The following is a 15,818-nucleotide window of genomic DNA, read 5'->3' on the forward strand; positions in this document are numbered from 1 at the left end:
TTGATATAAAACTCAATTATATTCTAGTTTATGCAGAACTTACCCAGTATAACATACTGGAGAATAAGCTAACACACAGGTAATGTCCCGTAAAATATACTGGATTCAAACAAAACTCAATTATATTCTAGTCTTAGAACTTATCCAGTATAACATAAAAAATATTACACACAGGTGACGTCCCGTAAAATATTCTGGATTCAAACAAAATTCAATTATATTCTAGTCTTATAACTTATCCAGTATAACTTATTGGAGAATAAGCTTATACACAGGTGATGTCTCGTAAAATATACTGGATTCTATCAAAACTCAATTATATTCTAGTCTTAGAAATTATCCAGTATAACATACTGGAGAATAAGCTTACACACATGAGATGTCCCGTAAAATATACTGGATTAAAACAAAACTCAATTATATTCTTGTCTTAGAACTTATTCAGTTTAACATACTGGAGAATAAGCTTACACACAGGTGACGTCCCGTAAAATATTCAGGATTCAAATAAAACTCAATTATATTCTAGTGTTAGAACTTATCCAGTATAACATATTGGAGGAAAAACTTACACACACGATTTGCAGATTGACGACGGAAATTTTGCTAAAACTTCGATTTGCAGATTGACGCAGAACGATTTTGCTAACACTTTGATTTGCAAATTAACGCCGGAAGATTTTGCGAATACCTCGATTAACGCCGAAATATTTTGCTAATATTTCGATTTACAGATTGACGGCGAAAATTTTCCTAATAACTCGATTTGAAAATTAATGCCGGAAGATTTTGTTAAGTTTTGCTAAAAGAAGAATTTAAGGTGAAGTCGCGTAAATTAATAAAAAAAGCAGGGGTATTTTAGTCAACAAAATGTTACCGCACTAAATTAGTGGCTAAATATCGTTGACCGGTGATTATGTGGCTACATTTGATTGACCAGGCGAAAAACTGGCCATTTTTGGATTTTTCGCTCAGAGAATAGGATTTTCATCGGGTTTTATTTTTATTTTTATAATAAAAAAATTTCTAAACTCACTGAATAATGAGCCAGCTCTAAGAATAGGATATTCATTGTATTCCTTCTATTTTATATTTCTTGATTAAATTGTCAATTTATAATTTAATGTTCCTTTAAAAACCTTTTTCTAGAAATTAACATGTTGTATTAAATAAATGAGGTCGAAAGAACAACTAACTTTTGCATTATTGAAGCACTAGAATAAAATCAAATCTTCTTTTTATATATACAGACTACTCAAACTGTCAACTCATATCATATTCAAACAAGAAGTTAGAATAAACAACTTTTGCATTATGGAAACACTGGAATAGACTCTTTATTTTATATAGACAGACTACTCAAACAAACCTGTAAAATCAAGTATATCACTAGAAGAACATGTCAAAACATTAAAGAACAATAATTTGAATAAAATATAAATGAACCAAGTTGGCCATTGTTGTCGTCTTTTACAGGTTTGAAGACTAAGGGTATAATTCCATATGAACCAAAAACGATACTAATAATTTATGCCTCCGGCTGCGTGTCAAGTCCTACAAAAGTAATATATTTTAGCCGATCCAACAATGATCGACAACAACCTTAAAAAATTCGAGCAACATAGATAATAACAACTCTCACTTCTTGTTAACAACCAGACACTTTATAGGACTATAGCATTGGGTGGTCCCAATAGCTAGTTGACTCTATTGCTGTAGAAAAAAGAACCAAAGCAAAACTAACGAACGACTTTATTGGGCAGAGCCTATAGAGGGAAAAAAGGAGGGGGAAATGAGCTTTAGGTGAAGACAAGACAGAGCTAGCCTCAATTAGGAGAAATTTTCATGTGAATAGAACTAATGGTCTACTACAACAAAGTCATAAAACTGAATTTTGTAACCAAAAAAAAAAAAAAATACTTCAACTTTCCCTGTATATGTCGTAAGAAAATAGCAGGAAAGTCATCAACCTAGTGCCAAAAATTACTACTAATAAGCTACATAAAATTGTCAAATAAGCATGGAAACATAATAAGTTCATCTCCATAAGTCTTAATGATGGCAAACTTACCTTTTAAATTTCAATCAAGTAAAATATTACTTAGTAATTTATGGCAATTGCTATTTGTTAATTTGCAGAATTCAGAAAGGAAATCTGATTGAACAAAATACTTAAAGAAGTTACATATATAGTCGAGCTTGCCTTTACCGAGATACTCAATACCTCTATATAGGAGAGCAATACATGCTCCAGAAACTAGAGCAATGTGTCTTGAACTTATATTGAATGCGGTTAATATAAATTTTGCTGATTTTTTTTTTTTTATAATCGTCAATTAAAAGGAGTCATTTTCTCAATTTTTATTATAGCTATTGCAGCCGCTGAAGCAGCCATTGGACTGACTATTGTTTCATTAATTTACCGTAACAGAAAATCAACTTGTATCAACCAAGCAAATTTGTTGAATAATTAGTATATGTGACAATTAGAATATTGCTCACTACTCAAAGCCTTCATAATTTCTTTGTCAGTTTCTATCACAATGTATTGTGAGGAGATAACTTTATGCCACTAAAGATTGCTTGCAAATATTGGTAATAATAAACTAATAAAATTTCTCACAAATTAGTCGCCAAGAAGAAACCAGAAAATGTATTAACGTTAATTAGGGAGCTGGATTCATTCATATTACTATCTAGGAACCTTCTGCATCATTAATTAAGAAGATTGCAACCCTTGGAAGCCAAGTACAGATAGATACTCCAAAAAGCTGTCAACTGAAGGTTAATGCTTTCAAAAGTCGAAAATATTCCATTCAACAATTTTCAGAAGGCTTCTTCTCATATGCTTACTTGCCTATAGGTATAATTATCTAAACCTTTACTTGGCAGCTTAATTGAGATGAAAGGGGGAATCGATTAAAGAAATCACTGACCAAAATTTTGACAAGAAAACAGCTTGTGTGGTTGATACCATGAAACCGACCAACTTTGGCCGGTAAAAAACGGCCAAAAACCGACCAACTTTGGTTGGTTTTTGAAATACTTTAATTTTTAATTTTTTTTTACGAAACCGACCAATTTTGGTCGGTTTTCTTTGACGCAAAAATGCGGGAAATTATTTTTGAGTCCCGCGAAATTTTGTTTTTCAAGAAACCGGCCAACTTTGGTCGGTTTTTGCTATTAAAATAAATAAAAATTAATATTAAAAAAACCGACCAACTTTGGTCAGTAAATTCGGCCGGTCATTTTAAAGTTGGTTGGTTATTTTCGTGCGAAAATACAATTAAAGAGTATAAAAAAAAAGACAATCTTAAAACAAAATGCACCAATGGTCTAGTGGTAGAATAGCATCCTGCCACAATACACACCCCGGTTCGATTCCCAGATGGTGAATCTTTTGATTACATAATTAAAATACCGACCAACTTTGGTCGGTTTTTTTTTGCAATATTTTTTTTTTGCGGCCACAAAAATACCGTCCAAGCGTATTTGGTCGGTAATTGGCCATAACCGACCAAAGTTGGTCGGTTTTTTTGGTCGCTAATTACCGAATTTCTAGTAGTGTTTCCTCTCCCAATTCCGACCTAAAGTGACATGTGCACCCTTTCTTCAGAAGCTTGCCAACCTAGAAGCTTGCCAGTCACGCTTGACCTGCCCTCCGTCATGGGCATCACACTGATTTATTAAGATTAATCTTTTACTAGCTATAATGACGGAATGCTATACCATGAATTAATCGAAGTACAACTTAGTGGACAAACTCTAGTGCTTCGTCTCAAATGCAGCAGCATATGTACTGATTAAAGTGAAAATTACGGGCAGCAAACTACTAAATTTGCAAGAGAATGTGCTTCCCCTCCCTCCTCTTCCCCCCCCCCCTTCCCCCTCCCCCTCTCCCTCCTAGCTGTTACAAACATTATATCGACTTTGGATCAGTTAAACAGTTGGAATGATTAAGATGACCTGTGGATTCTTTCTTCTTCTTCTTGAAATGTTTAAAAGCTGCTTTCAGCAACCTTAGCCCATCCCTGCAAAGCAATAACATATTGAAGAGTAGCAAGACTTGTGAAATCACAAATTGGCAAAGAGGATACAACAGCAATTACTCTACTTAAGTACTAGACTTTTTTGATGATGCTTACCTAATTAGGATGATATTCAGTTCTTTTTCTAATGGAATTCAGTCCACTAGATTCATAAAATCAAGAAAAATATCCAAACACACATTGTATAAACACATGTAGATAAGGTGCCAACGAATGTAATATAACACCTACACTCATTATTTCTTTGTAATAATGAGTTCACGCTTACTGTAAAGATATATATTGAAAAATATATCTATGTACTGTCAAAGAATATCCAATCTAAACAGGTAAAAGCAACCTAGAGAGTGATCAAAAGACCTTTTTAAACCCATTCAGATGTCTTATTTTACCCAATTTGAAATGGTATATACCTCAACTAACATATATATAGCTCCACCCAAAAGCTATGTTGCACGGACTCTGCGAGTACTGTCGCACTTGTGTCGGATCCTCCAAAAATTCACTACTTATGGAGGATCCGACATGCAACCAACGACATTTTCGGAGAGTACGAGCAACATAGCCCAAAAATAGTTACTACCCCATGTCCATGTTAAAGCAGAAAATTGCAAGACACAGAAGAAAACACCTAAAATGGCAAGTAAAATCAGCAGCCAAGGAAGGAAGATCGTGGGTTGGTGTTACCTTTCTTGGAGAAAAATGAGTGTCCATACTTTCATCAGATATGAGAAAGTTGTAGTGACCAGTATTTCCTTTTGCTGGAAGATAAAGAAGACAGAAAGCAGCCAACGCAAGATAGGATGGCCCGACGAAGACAAGATAGTTGTCATGATTTTACGGGTTATATCATTTTGATAGTTCCAGTTTTTCTTACACTGTCTTATGCTTGTTAATTTTTTCAGTTATTAATTATTATAAGTTCGGAGCTAACATTTCAAAGCTAAAACTAATTCAATGGTTTCACACACATACTATGAACTTGGCCACATTGAAAACACAAAAAGCATGCACCTAGATAATACACAAATCACCATATGGATAACAACATTAGTTTTCATTTGTGGCTCTTCACTTCCCATCAAGAATGGTCTTGAGCAGAAGTCTTAAAGAAACAAAGGAAGAACCACTTTCCATCAAGACCTCTCTGCTTTTGTCCCTCATTTCTTTCACTCTTTTCCTCACTGGATTTTCACTATCCATTATGCATCTTATAACATTCTCAATCTCCTCTGCTCTTACTATTCCTCCATCACTGTTGTTCTCCATCCTGTAATCCATTCTCAGCTCCACTGCCAGCTCAAGATCCTTCACCATCTGAAACGCATTCATCTGCTGCTCACCATATAAAGGCCATGTCACCATTGGAACTCCATGCCATAAACTCTCCAACGTCGAGTTCCATCCACAATGAGATACAAAACCAGCAGTGGCTTTGTGAGCCAAAACATGCACTTGTGGTGCCCAACCACACACCATTCCCCTGTCTTTAGTCCTAATCAAGAATCCTTCTGGCAATAGCTCATCAAACTTGCCATATTCAGAACCAAGGGGCATTTTTATTGACCACAAGAACCTCACCCCGCTTTGTTCAAGGGCATTTGCCAACTCTTGTAGCTGTAGAACCTCTAAAGTTCCCATGCTACCAAAGCACAGAAATAGCACAGATGATGGTGGCTGATCTTCTAGCCATTTCATGATTTCTTCCTTATTGTCCTCCCTACCCTTTTGACCTGCAAGGTCAAGATGCGGTCCTATTGTATATACTGGAGGTAGTTGAGGGTCAGATGCTAATGAATTCACAGCATGAGGTTCAAGTTCAGCAAATGTGTTGATGAGAATTCCTTTGGTTTCTTTGAACCTGGCACCATGGTTCATGAATGCTGCGTAACCTTCCTTATTGAAAGCAAACGTTGGTAAGACATTTGAGGGTACTAAGTCGGCATAGGCAGGTAAATCTAAATCAGGATCCGAGAGGCTAAATTCCCTCCCATGTTGGCTATGCCAAACGGAGAGGTAAAGCACAAAACCAAGAAAACCTGCACCTGAAGTGAAGAAAATATAGGGAGGAATCCCAAGTTCATTTGCTACGTCAATCATTGAACTGCAAAACATATCGATGACTAGGCCAACGATTTTTGGGCTCGAGTCTCTCCATTTGTTGTTGATAATTGCATCTTTGGCGAGAGGTTTATAGCTTGATATCAGAAGAGAGAGGAAATTCTCTACAGATTTGGTAAACTCTTCTAAGGGCGGCGGTTCAACTTGAGGAAGAGTGATGAATCTGATTCTATCACCCCTAGAGGAGAAACTATCAACATATTCATCTATGCCTGCATCAAATGGTGGCTGAAGCTTGATGATGATTATGGTTACACATAGTTCTTCAGCAAGATTGAGCAAGTTCACTGCAAACTTGCATGTGGGAACAAGGTGACCTAATCCTGGAGAAGGAACAAACACCAGCTCTGATCTTGTCATACTTGAAGCTAATTACAAGATGAAGACCAATTGAAATAATGGTTTGTTGTGTATATATAGCAAGGCTTAAGGAGCTCATAGGAAGTTCATTTTCATTTTTCTTTTCCCATTGACAATATTCTTTTTTTTTCGACGATGCGACAGGAACTGTTTATAGTAACACTTCATAACATGGAAAACTGACTTATCAAATTACTTAAAAGCCAACTGCTAGTAGCGGAATTGCTTCAACTATAGAAAAGCTTCCACTTCTGATTGATAGGTCTAACAGTTCGAGTTACTTAGTGAAGAATCACTACAACTAGGCCTTAGTCCCAAACAACTTGGGCTCCGCTATATGAATCCTCCACGTTACTCCATTTAAAACTCATCTCATACCAATATTATGCAATTGGCTAATTTACGCTAGCTGCCAGCCTACCAGTTATTATTCAACATTTTTAGAGGTGTGGTGGGGTAAAGCAGAAAGAAAGAAGAAAAAGAAGATTTTAAAAAACACATCATGTAATTGTTTTGCCTCCATCTTGGATGGGAACAGCTGAATTTTGGATAAGGTCAGAGAACAGGATGTCCATGTTACCAAATAACAATTGTATTCCTTCTATTTTATCTTTCTTGATTAAAATGTCAACTTATAATTTAGAATTCCTTTTAGATACTAATTAAAACTTCAGTACAACAGGCATTATTAAATAAAAGAGTGTTTGAGATCCACTGCAGAATAAAAAGTTTACAAGCCTATAATAAACTATTCCAGCACTATTGAAGCACTAGAATAGAATCAAATTGTTACGAATGAGGCTTCCTGAATATTTGCAATGTTTTCGAAATTACACTTTAGTCCTGAAAATAATAGTAATCCTTACTCTGACCCCTGTAGTTAGTTTTTTACATTTTCTTTTTTCCTCGTTTTCTTTTAAGTACCGAATGTAATAAACTTTCCAGAGGATATGTTGAATGAAAATTGGGTCTTTCTTTTCTCTGCATTTCATTTCTTTCTTTTTAGTTCTTGTTTTCCATTTCCATGACGATTCCAACGTGGGAATCGTTACAATTGGTATCAAAGCCGACGGTTCTCGGCTGTTCATCGGTTTTAATGGCAGAGTCCGACATAGGTTTGAATCAGTTGGAGCAACAGATTCAAGCTTTATGGAAAAATCAAACAGAAAACTGCAACATATGGAAGAATGGTATCAAAATCATTTTCGGACCTTTCATAGTTCACCAAATCTTTACGAGGTTCAAATATCGGAGAGTGAGCAGTGGGTTTCCGGCGACCAGTACGCAAATCATCAGTATTCTGATGTAAATACACATCTTTATCGGGAATCCTCTGGGGTTGAGCATTACTATGAAAACTTGTATGCATACACTTACTCTCATCCGTATTCGCAAACTTGTCCTTACCAGGTTCCACATACCTATCATTTTGATGGTAACTATCCAGACTCCTATTTGGTTCAGTTCGGTGATGGTTCTGTAGTGTTAGTGACAACTCCTGCAACTGTTCCTACATACAGAGATAAACAGACAGTATCGACAAGATTTAGGAATAACAGGAAGAAGATAGGATACCTTTACGCCTGTCATGGCCGTATCGGAAAACACAGGAAGCATCACAGCGGTATAGGAAATGCCGCTAAAATGCATCATATCAGAATCCTCTTCGACAAGTACCTTCCAAGTTACTTCAGAAAAGTTGGTATGAGATATTTTCACAAACGCAACAATTTGTCTGGAACATCATCTCCCTGCAGCGACGTTGAAGTACAGGAGGATGAAGAAGAAGCTTCTGTTAACTATGATGAATGTGCATTGCTGGAAATTGAACTTGAGGAGAGAGGAAGTTCCGTGGAAGACCAACTATTTGATGAAAGTTCTCACACAAATGAAACTCTAGAAGTTAGCTCTAATGAGGTCACCAACATTCAGTTTCAATTGTTTGAAACTTCATTGGCTCTAAATTATGTAAGTAAACTTAACGCTAAACTCATTCCTGGTGACTGCGGGTTTACTTTGATCCAAAATGATAGAGAAGGTGAAGTAGTAAAAATTGAGATTCAGAAAAACTCAAAAAGTGAGGTGGATCAAGTGTTTGATAAAATCTCTCAAAGGTATGACACCAATCTGATGGATAAGCAATGCGATGACAATGTTGGGGATGTGCCTTTAGAGATCGAAGATGAATATCTTGATATTGTAAACTCCAGAAATCATGTGGACACGGTGTTCGATGAAAGTCTTCTAAAGGTTGAAGAATCTCTCCCCAAAACAAATAACTCTTAGTGAAGGTGTTAAAATTGGAAGATCAAATATAATCTCAAGCTGCCATTGTTGTGGCAGTTGAGCTCAAACGAGAGAAGAAGAGAGAACAGTGGAGACTTCTGGAAGAAAGATATTTTGGGGAAAAGAAAACTGATTTCATTCTTCATTGTATATCCTATATATACATGTAAAATATAATGACAACTACCATTGGCTAATTACAAGAGTACCCTAACTAGTCTACTCAACTTTTGCTAACTAGAGATATGACTATACAACTATACACATAAATACAAAAATAAAATTGATACTCTTAATACTCTCCCTCAAGTTGGAGGTGAGGTAATCACTGCCAACTTGCTAAGAACAGAACTATGCTTGATGCCTGTCAAGGCCTTGGTAAGAATGTCTGCTAGTTGAGTATCTATGGAGATGTGATGCAAGGTAATGAGGCCATCGTGCACCTTGTCGCGGACAAAATGACAATCTACCTCTATGTGCTTGGTGCGTTCATGAAACACTGGGTTTCTTGCCATGTATGCCGCAGCCTGACTATCACAAAAAACTGGTATAGGATGTTGGCAAGGTACTGTCAATTCTTCTAGCAATCGTTTGAGCCAGACTAATTCTCCAACCACCTTTCTAATTGATTTGTATTCTGCCTCTGCAGAGGAAAGGGAGACTGTTTCTTGCTTCTTGGACTTCCAGCTAATGGGACTATCCCCCAGTAAGACAAGGTAACCACTCACTGATCGTCTAGAATCAGGGCATGTAGCCCAGTCTGAATCACAATAGGCTTTTATAGTGCAATCTGGATCGTTGGAGAGGAAAATGCCCAAGGATGGATCATTCTTAAGATGCTTCAAGACATGAAAATCAGCCTTAAGGTGTGGCTCTCTAGGTGTTTGCATGAACTGGCTTAAGTGTTGTACACTATAGGCAATATCTAACCTTGTATTGGTAAGGAAATTGTGCTTCCCTACTAATTTTCTGTAATAAGTAGGGTCTGCAAGTAAAGTTCCCTCTTCTGCCTTCAATTTGAGAGTACAATCTAGAGGAGAGGAGACTGTGGTGTATTGATTGTCATATTCTTTTAACAAATCAGCAGTGAACTTCCTTTGTGAAATGAGAACCCCATTGTTTTTGTAGAACACTTCCAGTCCCAAGAAGTAGTGCAATTTCCCCAGATCCTTGATTTTAAATTGATCATGGAGGAAAGATTTTAGTGCCTTAATTTCTTCTACATCTGTGCCTGTAAGGATCACATCATCAACATAGACAGCTACAAATACAATTGAAAGCCCATTCTTTTGATAGAACAAGGAATAATCATTCTCTGAATGTCTAAAACCCCTAGTGCATAATGCTGTAGTTAGCTTGTCATACCATTGTCTGCTTGCCTATTTTAGTCCATATAAGGACTTGTTTAACTTGCAAACCAGGCTAGGAACCTCAATCTGTAGTCCCTATGGTACCTCCATATACACTTCTTCATGTAAATCTCCATGCAAAAATGCATTGTTCACATCTAATTGAAACAAGTCCCAGCTTCTTTTGACTGCTATACTGATCAAGGTCCTAACAGGTGTCATCTTGACAACTGGAGAGAACGTTTCATTGTAGTCTATTCCTGCTTGTTGTGTGTATCCTTTCACTACAAGCCTTGCTTTAAATCTCTCAACAGTCCCATCTGCTTTGTGTTTGATTTTATATACCCATTTGCACCCTGTAGCCTTCTTACCTGCAGGCAATGTCACTAGGTCCCATGTATGGTTAGCATATAAAGCCTCAAACTCTTGTGTCATGGCAGCTTGCCATGCAGGGTTTAAGGCTGCCTCCTCATAAGAAGTTGGTTCAGAATCATGTGAAATACTTCTCATAATATGCTGACTATTATTATTTAAGGCAGTAAAGCAGATGTGTTGACGGTTTGAAGTGGTAAGATTTACTAAGGCAGTGTGTGAGGTATTTTTCTTTAAATTTGGAAGAGAATACACATATTCATTTAGGTAACTCGGTGTTTTGACTGTTCTGGATGGTCTTGTATCATTTCTGGTGTTTAGAGTATTGGTGGAATGATGGTCTGAAGTGTCTGAAGAATTGGGTGAAGCCTCAGGGGAACTTGTATCAACAGATGGGGAGTTACTTTGATCTAAAGGTGAGGAAACATTTTGATCATTTGGTGAAGGAATGTTGGTGACAGAACTTGGTGCAGTCCCATTTGATGACTGACTGTTACCCAAAGCATCATCTTTGTAACCCATACATGTATGATCAGAGAGAAAAAATGGCAAGACACAAGGAAAAGAAGTGTGAGCAGAAGACACTATAAAAGGAAAAACATGCTCATGGAATTGTACATCCCTGGAAATGTGTATTCTCTTAGTGGCTAGGTTTAGTACCTTGTATCCTTTTGTGCCAAAAGGGTATCCCACAAAGACATGGGGCTCAGTTCTAGGTTCAAATTTGTCTTTATGAGTTTTGAGAACAGTGGGGGTAACATAAGCATCCAAAGCTTTTAAGGTGTGAATACTTGGGTTTCTTCTTGTAAAGCATTTCAAAAGGTGATTTGTTATTTAGGATTGTAGAGGGTAATCTGTTGATCAAATATGTGGTTGTGAGGATGCATTCACCCCAATATTTAATGGGCAATTAGGATTGATATAATGGGGCTCTTGCAGTTTCTAACAAATATCTGTGTTTCCTTTCTACCACACCATTCTGTTGAGATGTGTATGGACAGGTTTTCTGGTGTATAATACCTTTGGAATTGAAGAATGATGAGGTTTCAGTGTTGACAAATTCCAGTCCATTGTCAGACTTCATGGACTTAATGGAAGAACTGAACTGGTTTTCTATCATGTATACAAAATTTTTCAGCACCTGAAGAGTGTTGCTTTTACAGCTTAGGAGATATGTCCATGTGGACCTACTGAAGTCATCAACTATTGTAAGAAAATACTTGTAATTATCATGGGTCACTGTGTGGTATGGTCCCCAGAGATCTATGTGTAAGAGGTCAAAAGCATTTGTGGAGGAAGTAGTTTTCTGAGGGAATGTCAATCTTGTTTGTCTGGCCATAGGGCAGATTGAACACAAGAATGGTTGTTTGGGTGCAAAAGTTACAGGTATGGAGGATATCCCCCTCATTTTCACAAAAGGTACATGGCCTAACCTATTATGCCACAAGTAATCAGCACATTTTCCATAAAATGAAGGATTGGAAAAGGATGCACACACATCAGTAGAACAAGAAGATATACAAGAGCCTTTCTTATTGCTTGAAGATGGAACATTTACAGATGATGATGAAAGGGAATCAGCAGGATATGTTCCTAAATGGTCATTATTTACAGTGAGTGATGTGTGTGATTGTGCATTGTTTGAATTCCTAGCAGAAACAGAACAAGAATTTGAAATGAGAGGAGTAGAGATAGTAGCAAAACCAAGGAACTGGCATTTTGAGCAAAGGAAGTACAGACCATTCCTTGCTCTACCAATCTCCAGAGGCCTCTTCATTGAAGGGGCCTGTAAAATGCAGGATAAATCAGAAAATTGAACGATCGACTTAAGATATGATGTTAGACAATGAACTGAGATCAAGTTGAACCTAAAACTAGGAACAAACAACACTTTATGTAAAGTCAGTTTGGGACTAAGTACTGCATCACCAATTTTTGTCACTCTAACTTTGTATCCGTTTGGTAAGGTTACTAGGAAAGGATAAGGTAAAATTCTAATGTTGGTTAATAGAGCTTTGTTATAAGACATATGATTTGTAGCTCCGGAATCTAGAATCCAATATTCAGCAGATGATTTGAAACATTTACATGAAAGATTACCAATGATTTCCTTATGAGTAGAGCAAGCCAGTATACCTGCAAAGTTTGCTGCTCCACTAGTGATGTTGTGTGAGACTTCAACTGCCTTTCCACCTGGAAGTTTTCCAGTAAATGCAGTAGCTGATTGTACTGCTCCTTTGTCAAGTTTTGAATCCCTACACCTTGATTTCCAGCATCCATTTCACTGTGTCCTCCTGAAACCATCTCTTCTGTTCCTCCATGCACATTTGCAGCAGATGCTACATTTTTTCCTTTGGTGAATTTAAAATCCTGGGGAAAGCCGTGTAATTTGTAGAATTTGTCTCTAGTGTGCCCTTGCTTCTTGCAGTAATCACAAAATAGGCGTGACCTATTTGATGGATAATTGCCTCTATATGAGTTATTCCCTGTGTTATTTCTCTGCTGAGCGTAGTTGGTCCTAAAACCTGGATTTGCAGGACCATTGACATTTATTGAAGTAGACTCTATCATCAGATAATTGTTTGGCCTGACTTCCCTTTGCTTTTCTTCTTGGATTAGGATAGAAAAGTCTTGTTCAATGCCGGGCAACAGATTCATCATCAAAATGCTCCCTCTCACAACCGTATAAACCTCGTTCAATCCCATTAAAAACCTAATTAGCCTCATGTCCTGTTCCGCCTTCTGCATACTTGCCTTGGCACCACAAGTACATTGGCATTTGCATTGAGCGTGTGCATTTAGAGTGTTTAATTCTTCCCAAAGTTTCTTCATTTTCGTATAGTATCGTGTAATGTCTAGGGTTCCCTGACTTAGGTCATTGATTTCCCTTTCAAGCTGGTACAATTTTGCTCCATTCGTCTGATCGTATCTATCCTCCAGTTCCTGCCATAATTCCTTCGCATCGACTACATATTGCAAGCTGTCTGCTAGATCCTTTGAGAGTGAGTTGAGAATCCACGATGTTACCATATCGTCGCATCTCTCCCACTGTTCAAACGTGGGATCGCCGGAATCTGGCTTCTTACACTTTCCATTGATGAAGCCGACCTTATTCTTCACTGAGAGAGCTCTGAGAACGCCTCTTCTCCAAGATCTATAGCCAGTTCCGTCAAATACTACCGGCACCAATGTTGACCCGGCACTTTCTGAAGGATGCATGTACAAAGGATTGGTTAAGTCTAACGTATCCTTGTTTACGTTAGGTAAATCAGTTGAATTTGAAGTATCACCGTCTACCGCCATGATATAGGATGAGATAATTCACAAATCTGTGAAATGTGAGTGAAAAATTGGGGTTTCACAATTCTCGATCTGTGACTGCTAATCGAGCAGAAATTGATGACGAAAATGATAAACCTGAACGAGAATTGAGCTATACGTGAGCCTGCGCTTTGATACCATGTTAAAATTGGAAGATCAAATATAATCTCAAGCTGCCATTATTGTGGCAGTTGAGCTCAAACGAGAGAAGAAGAGAGAATAGTGGAGACTTCTGGAAGAAAGATATTTTGGGGAAAAGAAAACTGATTTCATTTTTCATTGTATATCCTATATATACATGTAAAATATAATGACAACTACCATTGGCTAGTTACAAGAGTACTCTTACTAGTCTACTCAACTTTAGCTAACTAGAGATATGACTATACAACTATACACATAAATACAAAAATACAATTGATACTCTTAATAAGGACAAGAAGTTATTTTCAAGCCTCCTATTACCGGCATTAGAGAGCAAGGAAGGTATTCCAACCGTCTCATAGTAACTATTCCAAATAGAATCAACCTCTGTTCTAATGAGACGGGTATAATTGAGCCCCCTTTTGTTATAACCACGATGAAACCCAAAGTTGTAGTTGTCATATATGGAAAAATTGAAGAAAGTTGGGTAACTAGCAAGTTATTCGATGAAATTCTGAAGAGAAAAAAGATTCCTAAAATTGCAATGACACCTGTGAGATTGATAAGGAAGTGAGATTTTCCCAGGTTGCTTTGGCTGCATATTTGGATGTTAATAACCTCTCATTCTTGGCCGAGGTGCGTGGGAATCACACTTCACTTGAGCTAGGCCAGCCACTACATGCTTTGTGCGTGAACGTGATCATGATTCATCCACATTTGTGGAAAATTTCTTGATGATTTCGCATTCCAATTTTGGGATGGTTGAAGATGTTTATCGTCTTTCTAGAAATCTTGGAATGTGGAATACACGATTGATTGTTTGCACTCAACACTATCGAGAATCATTGTTTTTTGATTCTTCAAGTAATCATGTGCTTCTTTCCTTTAGTGACACACCGAGTTTCTGGTCCGAAGGTTTTGGGAACATTTTTGGCGGGATAAAAGGTGGTGGATCGTCACACGTTGATTCCATACACAGAAAAGGCCAATTCAATTTTCCTGCAAATCATTTCAACTGAAATTCTTTAGTTATATATTTCGTGGTTTATCATGGTGATATCAAGTTTGGATTTTCTGATGTTGATTACCCTGCTTTGGGAGGTTTAGGAGCTAGTGTAATAGCTCCTTGGATGTGGAGATTGGATTGCTGGCTATGTGATTATCTAAGAAGAAGTGGTGCATATGATTTTCTATTTTTTCTTTCTAGTGGTGTTGATAATTTCTCAGCTGCTGTTATAGTTCTTTCAATGTGCCAGCTTGTAGGGAAAGAAACTGCAAATGGTCATGAACAGGCAACATCTGATGCTTTCAAATTGGCCATCACACTGAGGGTCAGTTTGCAACGGGCAACAAAGAGGTAGTTAAACACATCCTTACCACTGTGTTTTTGGGATCTGAAAATAGTTTTAATTTTAAAGCAACAATAGCTCAAGCAAAGGTGTTGGTCTTTTTCATAGTAATTTCTTATCATCTTTTGAAGTATATATTATGGATGCTCATAACTGATGATAGTGGAGTAACATGTACTCAGCCAAGAAGAATATCTGCAGAGACATGCAGAGACATAGAATCTCCCTTTTATATACACAGAGCAGTCAAACAAACCTGTAAAATAAATGAAATCAACTTTATCACTAGAAGAGCGGATCAACGCATTGAGGAACTAGAGGTTCTTTACTGCTGTAGAAAAAATCATACTATTTGACTATGAACGACTTTAATTGGTGGAACGTCTTTAGAGGAAAAAAGAAAATGGGGGTTTGGGGGGGGGGGGTAGAGAGAAGAAGACGGAGTGAGTGAGCTTAACCGTCGTCGA

The 15,818-nt window shown here is 37.3% G+C and overlaps 1 protein-coding gene across 1 annotated transcript; it reads right to left on the reverse strand.

Annotated features, from left to right (window-relative positions):
• Positions 1-5,022: 5,022 nt before the first annotated feature.
• On the reverse strand, positions 5,023-6,970 carry LOC109213112 (anthocyanidin 3-O-glucosyltransferase 2-like). The gene has a single exon (XM_019376875.1). It carries the CDS (start codon positions 6,528-6,530, stop codon positions 5,121-5,123), a length of 1,410 nt encoding a protein of 469 aa, XP_019232420.1. The 5' UTR covers positions 6,531-6,970; the 3' UTR covers positions 5,023-5,120.
• Between the last annotated feature and the right edge of the window lie 8,848 nt (positions 6,971-15,818).

Source organism: Nicotiana attenuata, unplaced genomic scaffold, assembly GCF_001879085.1.
Source record: "Nicotiana attenuata strain UT unplaced genomic scaffold, NIATTr2, whole genome shotgun sequence".
NCBI lineage: Eukaryota > Viridiplantae > Streptophyta > Magnoliopsida > Solanales > Solanaceae > Nicotiana > Nicotiana attenuata.

Bases quoted from the DNA above. Each gene is read 5' to 3' on its own strand.
- LOC109213112 (XM_019376875.1), bottom strand. From the start codon at position 6,530: ATGACAAGATCAGAGCTGGTGTTTGTTCCTTCTCCAGGATTAGGTCAC.